Raw genomic sequence first — 23,779 nt, 5'->3', positions numbered from 1 at the left:
GGTCCTGTTTTTATTGTATTTCAGAAGGGTGACCCCTCAATCTGCCTGCCATGGCTGATATATCAGAATTCCTACAATATCATCTCATTTGACTTGTACTGACTTTTCTTTTCTTTTCTTGGTCTTAACTTCAGAAGGAAAAGGAACGCCTAAATGAAGAATTACATGAATTGAAGGAAGAGAATAAACTTTTAAAGGGAAAAAATACTCTTGCGAACAAGGAAAAGGAACATTACGAATGTGAAATAAAACGCCTCAATAAGGTATCAGTCACGTCAAGCATGGGAGATTAAAATGAGAAGTCCCTGCATAAAACATTCTTACTGAGAGTCCCAACAAAATCTAGGCTGCAGTGTGGGTCCCAGCCTCGGAGGCTTGCACAAGAAATTATCTGTGATTTTATAAATCACTCCTAGCTGCAGCTTTCAGCCATACTTGGCTAAGGAGGCTTTAGGGAATTTTTGTCCCTACGAAGATTCATCATGAAAAAGAGAAATGAGGAGGAATTACAGAGACAGTAAGAACATTTCTTAGTTTCAAGAACCACATAAAGCAAGTGGGTGTTTGCGAACAATAACGTACTCTTGGTCAACCGCAAAAGCTTCCTCAGGAAACAAACTGCTCTTTAAAATGATCACTATGGAGTCGGGTGTGAAACACACTCTAAGGAAGCATGCTAAATGCCGAATCCAAGGCTGAGATGATAGCTCTCTCAAGTGCAAGCCTAAAACCTACTTTAAACCTACTTTAAAGTCAGAGAGAGGAAAAGTGTGCGTGTGTGCATGCAGGTGTGTGTGTGTGTGTGTGTGTGTGTGTTGTTTTATGGACTAGTTCATTCATGTTTTGGAGGAATGGGTCGCTAACTAGTTCAGGAAAAATAATCCTATACTGTTGACTTTTCCAAGAGCCAACCCATATGTGGAACATAGGAATGCGCTAGCACATGGTTGAGTTGAGATATGCCTCTCTCAACTAGATATTTCATGATAAAAGCAACAGAAATTGTCTTCTGAAACAAGAGTAGGTGATTGGACTTGAAACAGGTGCTCAACCCCTGTATTTTGGACCACATGCCCATGATTGTAGTTAACTAGTGTTCAGAGATGTCATTTAAAGATCCTCAAAGTATTAAGTATGTGCCTGCATAGTTGATAGGATGCTTTGCAAATGTGATCCTGTAGTAGATCTGTGTGTGGGACAAGTTATTCTTCAGGAGAAAATGGGAAAATGAGGATAAACTTCATAAACAATATACTTTATCCTCTAAGACAGAAAAACCATGCTCAGACATACAAATGCGGGGTAAAATCTATCTTTTCCCATTTTTTCTTTTCCAGAAAATGTTGCACAAATGCATTAGAGGAACTATAAATAATTGAGATTATATTTAAAATCCTCCCATTTTTGATACCATATTACAAGTTTTCTTACATTGTCTAGTTAATTTCCCTAAATGTAGACACAAAGATATAAACCTTGTAGATATTAGAACAGCCAAGAATGCTGTATTTTTGCTCATGTCCATGTGCACTCTTCATGTTTGTGTATCCATATTTGTAGTTCACAGAAAATTGTTTCAAGTTAGAAAAATATAATTTTTCATCATTCCGGTGATTATATAATTTAATAATTCTACACGAAATTTTACATTTTAAAATTTTATGATTTTACAATTATAAAATCTCAATGAGAAAAAATAATTTGAGTAAAATCAGATCTTTATACAAATGTCACCTCTCAAAGATGACTTTTCTGGCTATCCTAATTAAAATTACATACTATACTACTGGTGTTTCCCGGTTTAATTTTTCCTTGGAATTTATTACTATCTAATATATATATAATGTCTAACTTTTATGACTATTTGTTTTCTAGCTACTAATCTTGGTTGTTAGTTCCATGAAGGTAGGATTTTTGTGCCAACTCCTCCATTAGGCACCAGAGGCACAGTGGCCAGGCCTATAGTACTGTTAGGGACCCATAAGTATGTTTATGTTTAATTTCTCTTAAAATTAGAAGAAAAAATAAACTTTGGGGTTGAAAACACATTTTCATGTATTATGTATCCATCTTTATAATAACACATTTGTAAAATATCATTTTAACATGTATTTTTAGGGAGGGAGGGACTCAGGCAATGTCATAATGTGGTTCTGAATTTTTTCTGTTTTGTTCACTGCTTTATCTTGAATACTTAGAACAGGACTTTGCTCAGAGTAAGTTCTTAAATATTTATGGAATGGGTGAATGGATGAATTTAATTAGCTAGTATATAATATGTTTGGTAGACAATTCTGGACCCAGAATTCATGCTTTAACAGGCATAATGCATTACTTATGGGTAGTGAGCAAAAAACAAAAGGATGCTTAAAGCCAGAAAAGATTTCATCCCACATCTATACTTTAAGCTGTCCCTTAAAAGTATAGATATAAGATGAGTTATGACAGTAGATTTTTGTCTTATTTAAGATGGGTATTGGTACCTAATGTAAGATATTATTGTTCTTCTATTTTACAATGAATATTTTTCTTTTCCTTCTTACCAATGTGATAAACAAAAGTTACTCAAAATGTTGATTTTGGTAGCTGATTTTGCACACCATCCCTCACAGCATGGAATCCAGGGCCTACCCTCTATGTACAAGCTGAATGCCTCCTGACCCATTCACTCAGAAAAAATTTGTAATATGTCAGCTTTGTAATTAACATACTGTTTTTAGAAGTTCACACAATTATGTGTACTCTATTCAATTTATTTGCATTGAAGAAAATGGGGAAATATACCTAGGAGTTTGTTTTTATCAGGCTCCTGAAGCCAGATGTTTAACCAAAGTGAAAACAATTACCTAAGGCTACTCAGCTCGTGCCACCCGTGGGCAAAATTGATTTGTCTAACATCTCAGTAGATCTGTTTAGGATATCCGTACTAATCGTAAATATTCTAGAATAGGTTATCGGTGTTTGTTCAAGGAAGTTGGGAAAGCCCAAAATGGAATAAATATCTATTAGACTCATCTTTCATTTATGACTCATTTACAAAATTTCTAGGATCCCAAATAGCATGAAAAGTAGATCAGAAAATTCAAATAACAAGATCTACAAAAGTAGTCTATTCCCAGGTGTAGGATAAGGAACCAGCATATTCCATTGCCATAATCCATTTGGCCCACCCCACCCTAGATTCTCTTTACTACTATTCACCAATTGAAAAAAAAAATTGAACTATTCTGACACTTCCTAGAGCTTAACACAAATCCTCACAAAACATAAATTATTAAACTACTTTTGTTGTTTCTTTAAATTCTCCCTGAAGGATGAAAAAAGCTCTTTTTTTCTCTTACAACTTCCTGAAAAAAAAATGATATTCATATCAGGCTAGACCGTATTTGTATATTCTAAGACATTCTATTAGGAAATTCCCAGTCTATTCACATACTCAAAACCACACATTTGCTTTTCTTTTCCTACCTTTATGACCATATTATATAGTAATGCAGTGGAGTAAGTTACCACTAATATCACCAAATAGACACTGTTGAAGTTACTAAAGAAATACAGAAGCAAATTATTCTTAGATCTGAAAATGAACCTTTTCTATTTGTACAGAGGACTCATTTGATAATGAGCAAGTAGTCATTTTGTGGTCTCTGAGGCCACACCAGGAGGAGAAGTGTTCTGTCACAATATTTGGAAGTCATTTTTATTAAACTTATCATGAACCAAAGGTCTTCAAAATAGAGGCAATGTCTTTCATATGATGTTACCAAACATAATGTAATGATATGCCCATCATGAGCTAATGACTAAAGATGATAATCGTTCTGGTGAATACAGGTATTACTTCTTTCTTTCCTCTCCTCATGTCATGCTAAAAGCATCAACTTATACTGGATGTCAAGAAAGCAGGGCACTCTCTCCACTCGGTAGTGAGTTAATGAATGTTTTAACAGAAAATAAACAGGACTGTGGCTAGGCCAGAGCAGAAGAGCAGCGCAACAGAGCTAACAGATAATGAATCTGCATGGGCTTTCATTTCTGTGGATGTCCGTCTCTCTTGTTGGAGGCATGCCATAGTTATATAGTAGAATATTACTCAAAACATCACCTGGGACCAGAAACACCAGCTTCTGAGAAATGCAAATTCTCAAACCATACCCTCCAGCCTACTGATTCATAATCTCTGGGAGCCAGTACCAAGGGATGGGCATATTTGCTGCCTCTGATTTTCCCTAAGGCTAAGCATCATTGAAAGGGTATACATTTGACTGAAGCAGAGAATCTGGAGAAAGTCTATAGATACAGATTTTGTTTTCATAGTTGGCTAGGTGGAGGAGGAGGGTCCAACATCAAAGCCTAAATAATAATGAGGATTGACTAACATAAGCATCATCATGGAAAAAAGACAGAGATTCTGGAAAAAAAAAATACATATATGAGAAAATCAGAAAGAAGAAAGTTACTTGGTTATGTAAGCAGCGTTAAACATGAAATTCATATTTGTGGGTGCATTTGAGATGATTGTAACAATTATAAAATAATTCATTCCATGTGGTAAATCTTAGATCAACAGTGTACTTATCTTATTACGTAGGCTCTTCAGGATGCCTTGAATATCAAGTGTTCATTTTCCGAGGACTGTTTGAGGAAGTCTCGAGTGGAATTCTGCCATGAGGAGATGAGAACAGAAATGGAAGTTCTGAAGCAGCAGGTGAGAAGCTGGAAGTGGCATGATCCTGTGGAGAACATACTGCCCATTGTTCATGCTTCTTTGGGCATTTTTAGATGTCTTGCTGCTAGAAATATGTCAAAGGTTTTTGCATTTATTTTAAGTAGAATTATCTAATTTTCAAGCTTGATAGAAAGAATACAGATCAGCTAGTTCAGTCCCACCATTTAGAACATAGGGAACTGAGCTTCAGACGGATTAAATGCTTACCCAAGATCACACAATTAAAAGAGGGGCACTCCAGTTAACCTTTGGGTGAGGTTCTATTAGCACTGGGGCTAGGGAGTTTCACGTAGACATGGTTTTTGTTTTTGTTTTTGAGACGGAGTCTCCCATTGTCACCGAGGCTGCGGTGCAGGGGTGCAACCTCCACTCACTGCAACTTCCGCCTCCCGGGTTCAAGTGATTCTCCTGCCTCAGCCTCCCGAGTAGCGGGATTACAGGCATGCACCACAATGCCCAGCTAATTTTTTGTATTTTTAGTAGAGATGGGGTTTCACCATGTTGTCCAGGCTGGTCTCAAACTTCTGACCTCATGATCCACCTGCCTCGGCCTTCCAAAGTGTTGGGATTACAGGCGTGAGCCACAGCACTCAGCCACGTGGTTTGTTTTAAGAACACTATTAATCCCAACTCTGGACTTTTTCAGAAAATGGTAGCAGCTGAGTGGTGATTCTGTAGTTGCTAGCCTCTAGGCCTTCGCACAATAAGAGCAGTTTTAAAGAAAATACTTTGTACTTATTATAATCACTGAAACCAGGTTTCTCAGCTAGTCCCGTGTATGGATGGCACCACTTAGCAATTGACTGATGCACAAGAGCATTCTCTTCCCCACTCACCTAACCTCACGCACTATTGCCAAGTGGACAGCAAGAGTAAGGATGCACTCTCTACAACTTCCGCATGTATCTATTGGCAGCATAGGGCTGTGGAGATACTGCATTGGTTAAACTACCTGTGTCTAAATTTAATCAATCTGCTGAAATTCACTTAGCTGAGGGGCCGACCATGCATATCATGTCTCTTTTTATGTGAGAGGTTAAATTAATGTAGAGAAAAATCTGGAATGGTTCATGGCAATAATGATAAATACAGGATACATAAAGGAACCTCAATCCCTGAGGCACACATTGTTAGTAACATATTAGCAATGGGAGACAGGGTGTCATAGAACAAAAGGCTGGAAAGCATTATTTTTCTGATGTCCCTGGGTATGATTTACTGACTGGTTTTGCCCTGAGCAAGTACTAATTACAAAGATTTTTGTTGCAATACATGGAAAAAATTCAGCAATTGTGTTATGATTGTTGCTATTTACTTTATTGTTATTGCTTCATATGAAGTAGCCTGTGAATAGATGTAAAAATTTTATAGCATTTGATGGTGAAGTTGGATTTTCTCTTCTGTCAATTTTACTTGAATAATCTGCTTCATTACATTCGGGGTAAAATACATAGCTGAAAAATAAACCGACGAAGAGAATAAGGGTAATATGCACAGTCTTAAAGCTCTGTCAAACTCTCAACCCCTAAAGTAACTGTTGGTGCTAGCCAGGATTTCTTCAAAAACCAAAAGTACTGCTTATGTTCAAACACTTGACATCTTCGGAACTCGCATATAAGGTACACCACATGCAAGAGTCACTTTTACACATAAAGTTTATAATAATGGTTTGGTTCATATTTGTTACAGTGACAGATGCTCTTTTTTCATAATCCCTGTGGGAAGACCAAAATCCATCTCCGTAGTTTTGCAGTGCCTCTACTGCTGACTTTCTCCATAAATATTTTAACTGTGCACGTTTCTAATCAGGCACCCGCAATCATTACATCACCAAGTGCCACATGAAACACTAAAGGGTTTAAATGCACAAAGAAACTGAGTTGGAATCTTGGCCCCTACCTGACTAAAGTGATGATGTTGCCAGTGTTTAATTCTAATCAGATGGGCTCCTCCCATTTAAAATGCCCCTGGTAATTGTTTACAGAGCATTAGTTTAACTGTCTCTGGAAATGAATGTCAGTTCTCAACCAAAAAAATCATCAAAATGTCAGTGTGGCTGGATGTAGTTTCCCTTCAGTGCTTCTGGTGAATAAAGCCTTAAAAATGTAATATGTGTATCTGCATGTAGATCTATACAAAATTTTTAATTTCTTCCCTTGCATATTTTGTTCTATTGCTGTCGACTTAGAACAATAAAATTGATAAACCTTTAGTTAAAATTTGTTGGGCCGTTAGTGATGAAAGTGTAATGTGCATTAGTTTTAATAGATAAAAATCTAGCTATAGGTTCCAATATAAGTAGTAATTTAAATCAGAATCTTAGAGGAATGTTTTTACTTCATTCCTTACCTTTCATTTGTTTTCATAGCTTTATATACCAGTCTGCTAACCTTCAGTCAACAGTAAGTCAGTTGAAAACAGTAACAATAATTAAACCTGTTTTTGTTTTTAGTTTAGTCACTTTTCTCAAATATTTGGAGTGCCTCTCAAGAGGTGTTCCACTCAAATATTACTATTATTTATGATATACATCCAAAATAACTTATAAAGGGAAAATTGGGGAATACCTTTTAACAATCATGCTTTGCTTTTCCACATATGTAAGGGTTTCATTTCTTTTTTGCATTCAACTTATAATTTATGTCTGGAAACTTGGGCACGTCAGTATTTAGTGGCATCACTTAACAGCTATTGTCAGTAAACTGTCTTTTAGAAGTTCAAGCAGTATTCATACATCAAAGCCCTTGTGTTAGGGATGGATGACTTGCTCCAAAACAGTGACACTGAACACCAGTTGGGAGGGTTCTTTACAATAATGGAGTAGGCAGCAGTCATTTAAAATAAAGTCATTTAAATGGCTTAAGTGAAAAGGAAGCCAACAGTAACAGCAAGCTAATATTTCTTAGGTGCAAATATACGAAGAAGACTTCAAAAAGGAACGATCGGATCGAGAGAGACTTAATCAAGAGAAAGAGGAGCTACAGCAAATTAATGAAACTTCCCAATCCCAGTTGAACAGGCTGAATTCCCAGGTACAAGTCAAAACAAAATAATCTTTGCCAGCATGTATGTATATTTTTTTCATTTAAAAAAATTCAAGACTTTTGGACTTCTGTTAATTGACATTGAATTTTTTTTGAAAGGTCAGCACCTGGGATGAAGTCATTCTTAAACAATCTTGTAAAGAGATGAAAATGACTGGAAATTTCTTTTAACTTAAGTATATTAAGGAATTGCCCAAGAAATTGCATTCCAAAGTTTTTTTTAATAAAATACAGTCCTTTTGATCTTTTTCTCATAATATTTATCTTGGTAGAATGAGAGTTGAACTACCTAGTACTCAAATAAAGTGAAGTGGTTTTTAAAATTCTTGTCATTTTCTTTGAAGGGCTATGTTGGAATGCTCCTGTCTGCCAAAAACATACGTATTTCTAAATGCCATTTATATGTGAGACTGAGGATTTTGTTCAGTGGTCCCCAGATGTAATGTAAGTGGAGTACTTTCAAGGAAGCCAGATAATGGTCACCAGTTTACTAAAATAGAATATATTAAATGTAAGCATACTAAAATTAAGTGTAATTGAATATATTAAAGTAGACTCAGGAAGTTGCCACGATGGGTAAATAGTGATGTTAATGAAGGAAAATGTAGCTAACATAATTTTGCCTTAAAAAATAAAACAAACTGCACCATTTTTATTTGTAAAATATTGCAATACATTTAAATAAATAGAAAATTGTTATGAGAATGCTGTGGCAGCTCTTAGCTTCAAGATTCTTCGTCATAAAAAAATTTAAAACAGTCATCATTTTCTTCCAAATACGAAGTGGATTGTGAATTAAATTTAATTTTATCTCTGATTTTTTTAAGATTAACTTGAAATTCTTAATTTTACATGGAAAAATTGTTTTGCAGAACCATTTTCTCTGTAAGAAATTAGAAAAAATAAAATAGTAGTAAAAAATCAAATAATTTTATGAAAGTAATTCAGGCAACCTAGTAAATAATTCATACAATAATAGGTAAGACAATGTTCTGATTACTCTTGGTAAAAAAAAAAAAGAGTATATATTGTATATTCTCTCTCTGTTTTTGTTTTTTTTTTTATGAGATGGTGTTTTGCTCTTGTTGCCCAGGCTGGAGTGCAATGGCATGATCTTGGCTCACTGCAACCTCCACCTCCCAGGTTCAAGCTAGTCTCCTGCCTCAGCCTCCCAAGTAGCTGGGATTACAGGCATGCACCACCACGCCCAGCTAATTTTTTTGTATTTTTATTCTTTTAATTTGTTTCTTACATGCCCAACTACTCTAATTTCTTTTAAGTTGTCTCTGCACAAACTGTTTTACTTGCTGCCAGTAAAACAGTTTTAGAACAAAAAATAATTTGTTTTTTAAAGCAGTTTTAAAATTTGCTACCAGTAAAACAGCAAGTAAAACAACTTTAATTTTAAAATAATTTTTAATAATTTATTTTTATATGATAAATTATATATCAATATATAATTATATTTAATTAAATAATTTTATTTATTCTACTATATTAAGATTGGTGATAGACTGGGAATGTCCTTGCCATTACAGAACTTTTAGTCTTGTCAGGAATGTATATCTATCTACTTAACGTTATATACTATAATCCACAAGTCCTTAACTGTGTCACCTATAAAGTTGATTGGTATCAACAAAATAAATGTATTTTCTAAATGCAGTATGGTATAATTGTGCCTTGAACCTAAAGGACAATCTTAATGATATCTAAAGTGATAGATTAAAGCTATGAAATTTTTTCTTTAAAATAATGAAAGCCCAATCATTTTTTTAAGTCTCATTTACTCAATAGGAGAATGATAGAATTCACAGAGATGTAATAGATGGTTTGATGATCTATGTTAAATGTATTAACAGCAGATTAAATGCTATGATATTTTAAAAAGAACTGACATTACCTTAGTTGAATAACATATTATTTGTTGTCCAAGTGGACTTTTAGAGGAATATTTAGGTCAAATCATTCTGGCATTCTGAGTTGCTTTCTTACCAGAATGTATTCATTCTATCACTGAGGATGCGTTAAGTCAGTGAAAATAAGTAATGTGGTAAAGTGAGAGATGCTTAGGGTACTTAGAAATAGGAGAATTTAGGGGGAAAAGACTTGGTGTTCCTGCCTGCTCTAATATTCCATTGGTGGTAACCTTGAACAAGTTATTTAACTTTTCTATGCTTCCTTTTCTTCATCTGTACAATGACAAAGTTGAACTAGATGATCTCTAAAACGCTTCTTATTACTCTAAAATCTCTCTCTAAAAAATAAGTTACTTAACCTCTTTTAGTATACCTGCCTGTAAAATATAGATAATGAAACCTACCTTGTGACTTCACTAAGTTGTTCTCAATGTTAAGTGAAAAAAGCAAAAACAGGCCGGGTGCGGTGACTCATGCCTGTAATCCCAGCACTTTGGGAGGCCAAGGCGGGCAGATCACCTGAGATCAGGAGTTTGAGACCAGCCTGGCCAACATGGCGAAACCCTGTCTCTACTAAAAACACAAAAATTAGCTGGGCATGGTGGCACGCGCCTGTAATCACAGCTATTTCGGAGGCTGAGGCAGGAGAATCACTTGAACCCAGGAGGCAGAGGTTGCAGTGAGCCGAGATTGGGCCACTGCATTCCAGTCTGGGCAACAGAGTGGGATTCTGTCTCAAAAAGAAAAGAAAAAAACAAAAAACCCTTTAGAAAACATTTAGCTCAAGTCAAGTCATGGCTCTGAGGTATTTTATAAATTATTTTAGTCTATTAGAAGAGGGGGCATGTTTAATAGTTTCATTTAGTTTATAATTAGCATGGTACTTTCAGTTCTTTGTAATCTAATTTTGATGCTTTCTTTTTGCAAGGCATTCTGCTATATGCTGTGAGAAAACGAAAACTGGTTCTTGCTAGTAAATAACTCACAATATAGTAAAAGAGACATGTACAGTCTATCCTCATCATCACAAATTCTGCATATGTGAATTTCCCTACTGACTAAAATGCATTTGTCATCCCCAAATCAATACTTGTGGTGCTTTGTGATACATCCTTACATATGAGCAGAGCAGCAAAGTTGTTTCCTGACATATACACATTGCTAGTGTTCTTTTTGTGATCTATTTAGTGCCATGTTTCCTGCATTTTTGTGCTATTTGTTGGTGATTTCATGGTTTAGAATGGCCCACACATATATGCTGACATGCTCTCTAGTATTCCTAAGCATGAAGGATGTGATGTGCCTTATAGAGAAAAAGTGTGTTAGAGAAGCTTCATTAAGACATGTTATAGTACTCTTGACGATGACTTCAGAGTTAATCAACAATACATATTAAATAAGTTGTCTTTAATCAGAAACACACATGAAACAAAGTTATGTATTGATCCATTGACACAAATGTTGTGACAAGAGGCTAGCAGAAACTTAACCCAACATTTCTCCTGGGAGCAGTGGTTCAATATTCACTAATTCAGTGTCCGTGGTGACTTTATGGAATATGACCACCACAAGCAGCAAGAATTGCCTGTAAATAGTACACATTGGTCTAAAAAATCACACAGTAAATATACAACACTACATAAGAGGACAGAATAATTCTGATAAGTGGGACTTGGAAAGGTATCATTCAGAAGGGGATATTTGACCATCCCTTATGGGAATGTGGGACATGGAGTGTAGGAATGACAATGATGTGAATGAACAGTCAAGGAAAAGCCAGCTTTCTCTAAGTGTGTCTTAAGTTAAGGGAACCCAGGGTAGGTGATTCATCTAGATGAGGCTGGGCCTTAAGTAGTGAGAAGCCGTGGAATATAGCAGTGTGACTTTGAACAAGTTACTCAGAATCTTATGTCTTAGTGTTCTCATCTATAAAATTGAGATAATATTAAGTATCACATAGAGGGATTGGGAGGATTCAGTGAGTTGTTATTGCATGTAAAAAATTTAGATAAGTTTCTGACATGGATTAAGTGCATATATAACTTCTAAAGTTTATTGTGGAAGCCTTTGAATGTCAGATTGACAATTCCAAAGTCATTCAGTAAGCAATGGAAATTGTTTCTATATCTGTATCTAAATAGATCTACCTAAAACAGAATTGTAATGGCCTCAAAAAACTGGAATAGCAATTTAAAATTATCACATTTTTCAAACTGCAACTGGAAATTTTAAGAATCAATGCATGTCTGCAAAAACCAACCTGTGGCTGTTTTTGTTGGTATTACTGCTGTCAATGCCTGACACTTGAGTAGGTCAAGAATGGCTTGGGAATTAATGATTTTAACTTGTCTTGATTAACAAATGCCTTTGTTTTGTCTTTAGATAAAAGCTTGTCAGATGGAGAAAGAAAAACTAGAAAAGCAATTAAAACAGGTGTGTTGATCTAATTTTCACGCATACATTTATTCCCATGTACAGCATTTCTCATTGTCCCAATTAAAGACATATTCAAGCTCTGCTACAGGTGGCCTACAACAACCCATGCTTTTCATTACTGACTACACCATCAACGGATAGACAGTGCTTAGGCACCACCAAGGCCTTTCAGCCCTAACACTCATAGAAAGCATATGCTTTATAGAGCATGTTACCAGTAGCACAAGTCTTAGTGCTCCTTAGACCCACAAGCACCTGGAAATAGATTTCATTGGTATTTCATGCAGTTGCTCACACAATTAACAGTAGAAAACTAAATCAAATACTGCCTCTTTTGAAAAAATAACATGCCTTCTTGAGCACTGAAGCATTCTATCCCATGGGTTCTCTAATAGCCTTAAATAATGAATATTATTTGTCCTAATTCCTAATTTCCTTTCTGGATTTTAGTTTTCCCTGGCTACAATTTAAGAAAACCTATTTTATGACTCAATGAATAGATTTTCTTCATTGAGGGCCCTCAATAAAGATAACTCAAAAACATAAAGTTAACTCTATATACTTTTCAAGTGTGTCTAATTTCTTCAAAATGGGGAAATGATTATAGTTTCACCTTAGGTAAAACTTGACCTGTGAGCCTCGTTTGTATAGGTCCTGAGTCTATTGACATGTTTACTATTTTGAGTTATAATTATGCCAGATTAAGTGGAACCTTAAGATTGAAACCAAACCTTTTGTATAAAGCAATGTCAGTGCAACTCCTCAGTCTCTCCCACTGGTAGTGAACCCACAGCTTTGTTCTCCTCAGATGTATTGCCCACCCTGTAACTGCGGCTTGGTTTTCCACCTGCAAGATCCATGGGTACCAACAGGCCCTGGAGCTGTGCAGAAGCAACGGGAGCACCCAGTAAGTAAGAGTGCATTTGAAAAAGTGCTTAGTATACTGTTTTGGTAGAAATTATGTGCATCTCTGGAATTTCAGCACATTATATTATCTACAGCAAGAGCCTCTGTTTTCTCTCAGCCTCTAACTTGCAAAGTTGCAGTGGTCAATGTACACTAGAATTATCTTTGGGACACTGAATCCATAGGACACATAGATATGAATAAATTAACTGAAAGGTATTAAATTGGGAATAATTCCTTGAACAACATATAACATTTTCAATTGGCATACTTCATTCTACCCAAAGGACAAAGTGTATTTATGTATAAAGGAAAGTGGATACGGCAAAACAAGAAAAATGAGATGCTTTTGTTCAGTTGTAAATTTATATTGAACTACTATGGATATTGCTACATATGTGCAAAATAGTTTTTGACATTTTCCAATTGAAAGGATTTTCTTAAAGGATCCAAGAAAAAGTGACCCACTTAAGTTGTTCTCCATGGCTGTGTCTTCCCAGACAAAATGAAATGCAGAGTTGAGCAATTATTTGTGAGGGGAATTGATTTGGACAGTCAACCTGAATTAGTGAGGCCCAGAGCACCCTTTTTTTCCTTCTCAATAGCAGTATTCCACCCACCCTCCTCTACTTTTTATTTTGCCTACATAGATAGAAATTTATCCAGGAAAAAAATATGCATTTTCTGCATTTTGGATTTACCCAGACAAATCCCGCTACCCTTTAGGTTTGATTAATTGTGTTTCTCATGATGAAAAAATCTAAGATTTTTAACTGGGATTTTCCTACCAGAATGCTTACAGAGAACATGATTCTCTTGGCTTCCTGAAAGTTCTCATACTTTTGTTCGAGTGTGACTCAAAACCCTTTTCCCAAGGGAGGAGATAATGACTCTTTGGGTGGCTGAAGGAATGTGAGGATTTAATGAGCATCTCTTATTTGACCCTGGTATGACACAGCACACCGCTAAGAATTGAGTCTTTTCATGTTATTGCGGGTTGCTAGTTCTGTCTGCTCTCCCTCCCCCATTTCCTTTTTTTTCTTTACCTGTTTGCTTACTTTTCAGTCTTTACCAATAACATTAAATTTTTTTTTCAAGAATGTAGAAGTCAACTCAGATTGTGAGAAACATAAAGAGAAATTTACTGTAGGAGTGAATTAACCTATAGGAGTTGGCTTCTACAGGTTGAGGGATTGGAGAAATATTCTTATGAAAGGTTAACTATAAAACCAATCAGTCATTCACATTTACCTAGGAGTACAAATTGTTGTTTCAGTCAAATATTTCTTTATGGAAAGAAGGAAGGAATTCACCTACTATAGCTTATCAAACAGTCCATGTCAATTAAAAAAGGCAAGGCAGTCCAGGTCACATAAAATTGTCACCAAATAAAGGCCTATATTTGAAAAAGGACTCCAAGCCATGTAGAATGGCCTACATTTTCTTTCTTTTTTTCTTTTTTCTTTTTTTTTGAGAAGGCATCTCGCTCTGTCATCCAGGCTGTAGTGCAGTGGTGCGATCTTGGCTCACTGCAACCTGTACCTCCTGGGTTCAGGCAATTCTCCTGCCTCAGCCTCCCGACTGGCTGGGACTACAGGCACACACCACCACATGTGGCTAATTTTTGTAATTTTAGCGGAGATGGGGTTTCACCATATTGGCCAGGCTGGTCTCAAACTCCTGACCTCATGATCCGCCCACCTTGGCCTCCCAAAGTGCTGAGATTACAGGCATGAGCCACTGCGCCTGGCCAGAATGGCCTACATTTTCAAGCAGTAGTCAGATGAAAAAAATCTCAGCATAACAGTAGAGTTTACAACCAAATCCTCAAAGTTAATTTAAAAATAATATTTCATGTTTCTTGTCTATATCGAAGGCTGAATTAAGTCACATGCTATAGTGTTGGTAACATTACAGGATATTTACCTTCTCTTGGCAACTCTCCTGGAATATAAAACTGAGGCTCACGTCACTTATCCTATGTGTTATTTGAGACATCTAAAAATAAACGAGAAGATAAAAAACAGAGGTGATCTCATTTCCTCTTCTAGCTTTTTCATAAGCCAGAGGAGCCAAGGGCCTAGGTGTCTAGAGTAGGGGTACAGTGGGGTCAAACTGCACTGAAAGCAGCATTTCTCAGTGTCTTATTGAGTAATTGAACTTTCTGGGCTACTTTCAGTGGTCTGGCAGCCTTGTAAATGCTCTCTGTTGGCTCATGTTAGAAAAATTTTCCTCAAGCTATTTTTAGGAGATAATTGAATTACAGAACAAAAAAAAAATCTATATTCTCTGTGTCTTGTGGAGAAGTAGGAGGCAGGGGTGAGCATTCAGAGCAGAAAGACAGACCTGCTTTGTGGGCAGGTAAAGCTGAGATTGCTCCATTCCTAAGGGTTAAATACAGAGGTGCTGGCCTTGGAGATACCTTGATAATTCAGGCCTATGGGTTTACTATTTATTCAATGCAATTTGTTCGACATTCAATATCTAGCTGTTCTTAACTGGTGTAAACCTAGGAAAAAATCCCAAGAGAAAAATCTTGTCTCTGTAGACTAAACTATATGAGCAATTTAGAGGATAGGTTCTGCTGGATCGGTTCTTCACAACAGCAAAAAGGGAAAGATTTGCCCTGCTTCACCATCCTGAACTTCTGTCAATGCCAAATCCCCATTTAATACCTTAGATTTCTTCCTTAAACCATTAGAAAACTTGTATTAAACTTTTTTTTCCTGGCCTTCTCATTGCCTCTAGTGTGAGGGTCTCAAAAAGAGTATTTGTTGATGCTAAGTTGCTTTGTTTTATTGATGGGCTGTAGTAAGTTTTACAAGTGTTTATACTTCTGCAGATATTCAAAACACATCTGTTTCAAAAAAAGAAAGAAAACATGTCACAACCTCAAAGTGGTAGAAATTCTGGCCAAACACAGAGTGGATTTAAGAGGGGGTAGGGAGAGATGATGGCAGTGATGGGGGGTAAGCAGGATGAGTGAGGTTGGCAATAGGTTTGGATAGAAATTACTTTTGTGTTGCCTGCTTAATAAAAGCCACATAGCCTAATTGTATTTTTGACATGCCACTATATTTGAAGTCCATATTGCTATAATAATGTTGTATTGTTCCACACAGCCAGACTATCAGTGGTATGCTCTTGACCAGCTTCCGCCAGATGTACAACACAAGGCAAATGGTAAGACCACAGCTGTATTGAGCATTCTTTCATGTTTACATCTTAATGGGATCTTTTGGGGATGTTTACTCAACATACATTCATTCGTACTTGGGGAGGACTTACTATAAAGTTGTGTTACATACATAACTTTAATTTGATGCACCTGGGGTTAAATTGAACTCCTTAAGACAAAGAAAATGTGCGAATGCAGAAATGCATGAACCTCAATTCTGGCTTCTGTTCCTTTTTCAGTCTCAGAGTCAGAATTCCATCTGGGGTTAGAAATGAAAACTGTAAGCAGAGCTGTATTATAACAACAACAAAGCTCTGCAATTGTACTACAAAGCACAGATGCACACCCACTATTCCAGGTTGAGTTTGCTAGACAGATGTTTTAAATGTCACTGGCAGACAGACAGAGGAAACCAAAGGCTCAGAACTGTGTTCCCTTATGACTAAATGTCAGACTCCAAGGCAGGGCTCTTAGTTTAGGCCAGGGTTGCCCACAACGCCCACCTCAAAGTATGCTGGTGAAAACTAAAAGTCACTTATGAAGTACTCACAACTAAGAGTACTTTTTTCAAATCTTATTTTTTATTGATTTAACATTTTCTGTTTTCTTTCTAGAATCTGCTATACTTTCTACTGCTTGTTTCTATGGTCTTGTGAGGCCACCCAGAAGCGGGCTGTATAAACTGAGCTATAATCAAAATCCCACTTCTATTCTCATCAAGTATACATAATCAAAAGTTAGAAATGTCTGCTACATGTTTAAAGTCTCATATGACACACACCTGGGACTCTAACTTATTAATTTCCAAAGATTTGATTCTATCTAAAAATGCTGAAGATGAGCTATGTAGTCTAATTTCAGGCCATTCTTGAAATTTGATCTCTTTTGAAGTCAGAGCTGAGATCACAGAAATCTAGTTTTTAATACAAGGAGTCTGTTATGGAGTGTAAATAGGGAGTCAGGGATACCACATGTAGTTTTGCAGGTTGTGAACTTTACAAGTCTGAGGGGCTCATCATGGTACTCTATGTGAATGGAGTCTGCTGAAGTACAATATGCAATCTGGACAGCTGTACACAGCAGCAATGGGAGTGACAAAGGCCATAGATTACAACAGCATCATAGAAAAGAAATATGAAATGTGAGAATTCCATTATAAAATATCCAGGTATTTATCAAAACACTATAGGACTCTCTTTTTTCTTTGCTTTCTACTACAAATATAGCCAGTGGTTTTAATGAAGTTCTTGAGTTCCAACAATAATGGAGTTCTTTTATTAGAAAGGCATACCATTAACCAGAATGAGTGTTGCATAATATATGCAATTTTAAAATCTATCATGGTATAATAACAGAATTGCTACCCAATTATAATTTTCCATTTTATATTGCTCTGGAATGACTATTAAAGATATTTTCTTTCTGAATTGGAGTTTAATAACTGGAAAATAAAATTACTTAGTACAGAATTTAGTAATACCATAAGGTCATTTATATATCATTATTAGATTCTTGCTGGACCAATATTACACAAGCTAATGATTACATAAAATAGAAATGAATTGTGATGACATTCAGAAATTAAATAGAATATGCAATAATGAAATGTTGTAGTCAGTGTATGAGACTTACTGATTTTTGTCTGGCTAGGAAAAATGTAGTGAGCTTTGTGATGTATAAACATACCGTGTAACAGTGTCTACAGATGTAAAACTACAACAAAAAAATCTCCATGATGTACCAATCTAAGCTTTGTTGTTTTTTGTGGGTTTTTTTGTTTTTTTTTTTTGTCTGAGACAGTCTTACTCTGTCACCCAGGCTGGAGTAGTGCAGTGGTGTGATCATAGCTCACTGTACCCTTAAACTCCTGGGCTCAAGAAATCATCCCACCTCAGCCTCATGAATAGGGCTACAGGCATGAACCACCATGCCCAGCTAATTTTTATTTTTATTTTTTGTTCAGATGGTGTCTTGCTCCACCTCCAGTCTGTTGCCAGGCTGGTCTCGAACTCCTGGCCTCAAGTGATCCTCCTGCCTCTGGCTCCCAAAGTGCTGAAATTTCAGGTGTGAGCCACTACACCCGGCCTGTTTTTAAAGCATTATTTCAATCTTCACAACAAAGCTATGAAATAGGTTTTGTTTTGCACTATTTAACACATGAGGAAACTGAAGCTTAGAGAATTTAAGTAACACGCCTAAATCACACAGTTAATAAAATTTAGCAAGGGGATTAGATTATTTGATATATAGGATTCTAAAACATATGGTTTGAATTATATAGTACAGTGTTCCTCTTACTATACCTCTCTCACTTTATTGAAATTTTCTGAAAGTATAGATACAAAAATGAGAAGGGGGCTCTAACATAGATAATAATATGATTAGCATTTAACCCTCAATTATCTCATCTTTGTGTGAACTTACAGCATGCTACTCATTTGACATTTAGAATATCACAAGTAAAAGGCACAGTACTATGTAAGATTAAGTGTGTAATAAATATGTTATGAACTAACCTGTGCATGGACAGCCCTGGTGGAACCTGACCAGGGTATGTTGTCATTTGAAACCTATCCTTTTCCATACTAACACAGCTCTGCAACTAACTATGGCTGGCCAGCAGCAGAGAAGAGGGCTGATCATGGTTAGGGCACCACCAAAAAGTTCCTCACTCAAAAGTCTACCTGTTTGGGATTCCTATGCCTCCTTTACTAGCTTCCACAGTTGATGTATTTCATAGCTTAAGCCACGTCATAAGAATTGGCAGAACTCTGACATCACTCTTGTCACAAATGATGGATGTGTCATTATTTAATTTCAGTAGTGGTTCTTGCTGGTTTGGGGTTCATTTAATTAAAAAGGTCCTTTTAATCTGTTGGTGTAACTGAATTGCTCAGAATTCTCATAAAATAATTTTGTGGTATTGACTATTAAGAAATCACTAGTTTAAGGCCAGGAGTGGTGGCTCATGCCTATAATCCCAGCGCTTTGTGAGGCCAACGTGGGCAGATTGCTTGAGCCTAGGAGTTCAAGCCCAGCCTGGGCAACATGGTGAAACCCTGTCTCTACAAAAAAATACAAAAATTAACCAAGTCTAGTGGCATGTGCCTGTAGTCCCAGCTACTCGGGAGACTAAGGTAGGAGGATCACATGAGCCCAGGAGGCCAAGGTTGCGGTGAGGTGAGATCACGCCACTGCGCTCAAGCCTGGGGGACAGAAAATGACTCTATCTCAAAAAAGAAAAAAAAAAAAAAAGAAGAAGAAGTAACTTCATGCATTTGAAAAGGTATGGCAGATAATGAGTGATTAAATTTCAATGATACCACTAAATCCTCCTCTAACATTTCTGGGGCCTAGAGCAAGAATAAGTGGAGAGCTACATCCTATCTGTGTAAATCTCATGAATCAAGCATAGAAACTATTAAAGTATAATCTATCCTCCTACCTTGATAAACATACATGGAAAACCAAAGTACAATTTACAATGCTCAGTTTCAAAACCAGTCTGTGACAGGACATGGTGGCACAGGGAGACCTAAGCCCTGGCCTCCTGCCTGGGACCCTCGACCTTCTCTCCCCACCTTCCCATCATAAGGACTCTTGAGTGCAGACTTGAAGACAGCCCAGCTGGGAGATCCCACCCTTGTCCATACACCCCTCACCACTCTACACACAGCACTCTTTCGACAGGCTTCAGGCTGGGAAGAGGACCACATGAGTCTTGGAAGCAGTCCCAGAATCACCTGGGCAGGGACTTCGGGATGTGCATTTGGGTGCCAGGAGCTTGTTCTGGAGGAAAGGTCGCTCACACTGTGAGGAAGGGTGTGGCTGGAGGAGGGCCAGAGCAGAGTCCTCTATAATATGGGGACACCAGTGAAGGGCTTTCTGACTAGGAACTGAGGGTGGTAGGTGCTGAGTACCATGGTGCACAGCCTTCCATCAACTAATTTCCAGCTTTGCTCTCAGTTACTGTCTGTGGTTATTTCAGAATGCTTTGGAGACACATTGAAAATCAACCCTTCTTTCAAAAACTAAAGATTTTAAATGAAGGGTTTCGAATGTTTTCAAGTCATTTGAGACTTGGCTTTCTCTCTGTATAGCATTAAATAATGATGTTTTTAATACATTGAAGTCCACAGATATTAATGAGTTACAGCTTTTGTTTAGAAACGTGATTTTACAAAGAACATTTTCATCTTGTTTCATCTGTTATCAGAACGAGATGCAAAATGACTTCCATGTTTATAGAACAATTATGTCATAACAGAGTTAGTTTAACCTTGAAAAACATGTTGTTTGTTTCTTCCTTTCTGAAATGTCAAAAAGCTATAGTTTCTGATTGCATTGCATGCCAGTCACTTCTGTACATTCCAAATTTTTCATAGGGTACAGAGTTATGCTTTGTCTAATGAGCCAGAGCTGGATTATTAATGTATCTAGAAAGGCATAAAATGTAGGGATGTGAAACTGTGTTGTGAAATTATTTCTGTACAATATAGAAGATCAAAGCCTAAATATTATGATTAGCTTTTACTAATGTCTAATACTAACCAATTAAATACTGACTGGATTTGTCTCCTAGGATTGCCATAACAAAATACCACAAGCTGGGTGGCTTAAAATAGAAAAACTTTTTTTTTTCATAGCTCTGGAGGTTAGATATCCAAAAATCAAGATGTTGGCAGGGCCAAGCTCCTTCCAAATCCTCTGGGGAGGAGACTTCCTTGCCTCTTTCAGCATCTAGTAGCTCCAGGTATTCCTTAGCTAGTGGCAGCATCACTGCAATCTCTGCCTCGGTCTTCACATGACCATCTTCCATCTGTGTCCAAATTTTCCTGTTCTTACACGCACACCAGTTACAGTGGATTAAGGCCCTCCTCCCACCTTCACTATACATTCAGGGAAATTGTGCCTTCCCTTCAAGAAACTAAAGACCTATCTTTGTTTTTGTTCAGATTTCCATTCTGCCATGGATTATCTCATTGGCCACAGCCTCTCTCCATCTAAAATATCAGGCTATTGATCTTTAATTCTATGCCTGTTTCACAAGAGCACTGTACAAATTGAAAAGGAGTTAATTTTAAAATATTTAAGATACCTAGGGAGAGGTATCATTAGTGGATTTATTTAATGTTAACTTCAGATTGGTTAGATCAATTAATTTATGCTTCTGAGTTCAAATTTATGTTCTCAACATATTAGATACCTTTTTAACATAGTGATCACAGTCCTCAGCAACATAATTTTTCAGCCTGGAAAAGTAACTTATTATCTTCCTATTTGCTTTTTCTGTTACCAAAATGTTAGTTTAGCACGTCTTTGGTATACCAAATGAGGACAACAAGTACAAAACATTCAGCATATTTTTAAGTTATCAGGGATAAGGATAACTCTTTGTTTCTTGGCATTTCTATGATTATTTTTTCCTGTTGCCATGAGTAAACTTATTTGACTTTGTCTTTCATGTAGTATTCATTATCAAATAGTACTCAATCAAAATATTCCAGATTTTTCATATTGGTCTTCGTGATACACCAACAAGTCTTTCTATAGGATATTTTCTATAGCTTTGGCAATAATGTACCCAGTACCATATATTAAAAGATCATATTTGGCAAGTTTTCTTTCTCTGGGGTAAGTACTGAACCTAACCTAAGTCATATATATGACTTACTTTCACATGCCCAAGCCAAAATGCCAGCAAGAGTGAGAATTAGTATAGAACATTCCTCCTCAGGCATAATTAGAACGAGGCCACAACTTATTTCACAAAATGGTAAGCATATGTCAATGCTTAAAATAATAACCCTCCATCTCCCGCTTCTTGATTTCTCAGTGTAAACTTGTGGGGAGCTTATGAATATAACATAACTTTTTTTTTTTTTTGCCATCCTGGAACTTTATGTCAGCCTTAAGCCAGAAGAAGAGAAATGAAATGTTAATTTTTAATCTAAAACATTTTCCTACTGTTTTCCATAGGTTTATCCTCAGTAAAGAAAGTCCATCAGTAGAAGTACACACTAACAGAGAGAGACAACAGGCAACGAGGGAGCGTGGCTGAGGACCCTCTTCTTTGTTTATACTGAGGCTTGTTTCTGCCACAAAGGCACATCATCTACCCTGTTATTTGTGCCTGGTCATGTTTTCCTTTGGCATGAATACGGGAAAAGGCTTCTGACAGCAAAGATCCTGATCAAATTGAAGGAGCCAGTTATTATACAACCAAATACAACTTCCAGTTTCCTTAAAATGAGACTTGGCAGATGGATGATGCACGACTCCCTGAAAATCTCTTCAGCATATTGCTGTTGGATGCACAAAAATGATTCTATGATTTAAGCAACTCAGTGTTTGCTGCAGGGATATTTTATGTTGATTTAAAGTGCATATATACGTGTGTGTGTGTGTGTGCGTTTCCTGGGGTAAAAATTTCAACAGTTGTAAATGTTTAACATTGCTCCCATTCTTCTTCCACAGGGCCTTAGTTCTTTAGCTATTTGACTACATATTGTTGACCTCAGTGATCCTAAACGTAGAATTGAAGAGGTGTATATACCTCGTTAAATTAAATAAGTGGTTCAATCTGAATAAGATGGTTAATTGGAAGCTATTCCTTAGACAGATCATTTCTTTAAGATGATGAGAAATTGTGGGCCTGCGTCACAAGACTTGATTATGAAAGATAAAGTCTTGGGCTGGGTGCGGTGGCTCATGCCTATAATCCCAGCACTTTGGGAGGCTGAGGCAGGTGGATTGCTTTGAGGCCACGAGTTCTAGACCAGCCTGGCCAGCATGGTGAAACCCCATCTCTACTATAAATACAAAAATTAGCCAGGCTCGTGGCACACACCTATAAACCCAGCTACTCAGGAGGCTTGAGGCGGGAGGATCACTTGAGCCCAGGGAGGCAGAGGTTGCTGTAAGTTGAGATCGCCACTGCACTCCAGCCTGGGAAATAGAGTGAGCAAGACTCAGTCCCCCCTACCCACCCACTCCACACCACCAAAAAAAAAAAAAAAAAAGGAAGACAAAGTCCTGATGGGATGATGATGGCTATATGGCTATGCTGTGTCCATATATACTTACAGAAATATTTCAGACATATGGATTTATAGTTAAATCTGTGTTTTTCCTTCCTATGGATTTGATTAATTTTAATGAAAAACTTAATTCTGACTTCTCAAGCCAATTAAAATGAAAATGGAATTTATTGAAATTTTATTGCAATTAAATCTTATAGTGACATGACAGATGTCTAAAGATTAAGCAGATTTAGAAGTATTAAGTTTATCCATTTAATAAGAATTCTGCTAGGACTAACTTGAGATCCTCTTCGTGATCCTCTATATACATATATACATATATATGTGTGTGTATATATATATATTCTCACAAATATGATCTCAAATTATACATTTATATTTATATACATATATATGCATATAACAAGAAATATGAGATCCTTGGATATCTATGCTTCTAGAAGTAAACCTAAAGCAACTGCAAAGCTGAAAATGCAGTTGAAGAAAACAATCCAAACATACTGCTAAAATTATCCAGTTTCAGC

At 36.7% G+C, this 23,779-nt stretch overlaps 1 protein-coding gene across 2 annotated transcripts in view; it reads left to right on the top strand.

The window, feature by feature from the left end:
* TNIP3 (TNFAIP3 interacting protein 3) overlaps positions 1-22,465 on the top strand; it is an 84,203-nt gene extending 61,738 nt beyond the window's left edge. For both annotated transcript variants that reach the window (XM_008969488.4, XM_055111792.1), the window contains exons 7-13: positions 135-263; positions 4,592-4,708; positions 7,636-7,761; positions 12,075-12,125; positions 12,937-13,035; positions 16,157-16,217; positions 22,192-22,465. In XM_008969488.4, coding sequence (XP_008967736.3) covers positions 135-263; positions 4,592-4,708; positions 7,636-7,761; positions 12,075-12,125; positions 12,937-13,035; positions 16,157-16,217; positions 22,192-22,223 — 615 coding nt within the window. In that variant the 3' untranslated portion in view covers positions 22,224-22,465. The remainder of the gene's footprint in view (positions 1-134; positions 264-4,591; positions 4,709-7,635; positions 7,762-12,074; positions 12,126-12,936; positions 13,036-16,156; positions 16,218-22,191) is intronic.
* The last annotated feature ends 1,314 nt before the right edge of the window (positions 22,466-23,779 follow it).

The sequence above is a fragment of the Pan paniscus genome, chromosome 3, assembly GCF_029289425.2.
Source record: "Pan paniscus chromosome 3, NHGRI_mPanPan1-v2.0_pri, whole genome shotgun sequence".
In the NCBI taxonomy this organism is placed as follows: domain Eukaryota; kingdom Metazoa; phylum Chordata; class Mammalia; order Primates; family Hominidae; genus Pan; species Pan paniscus.
This window is presented reverse-complemented; position numbering and strand designations above follow the sequence as displayed.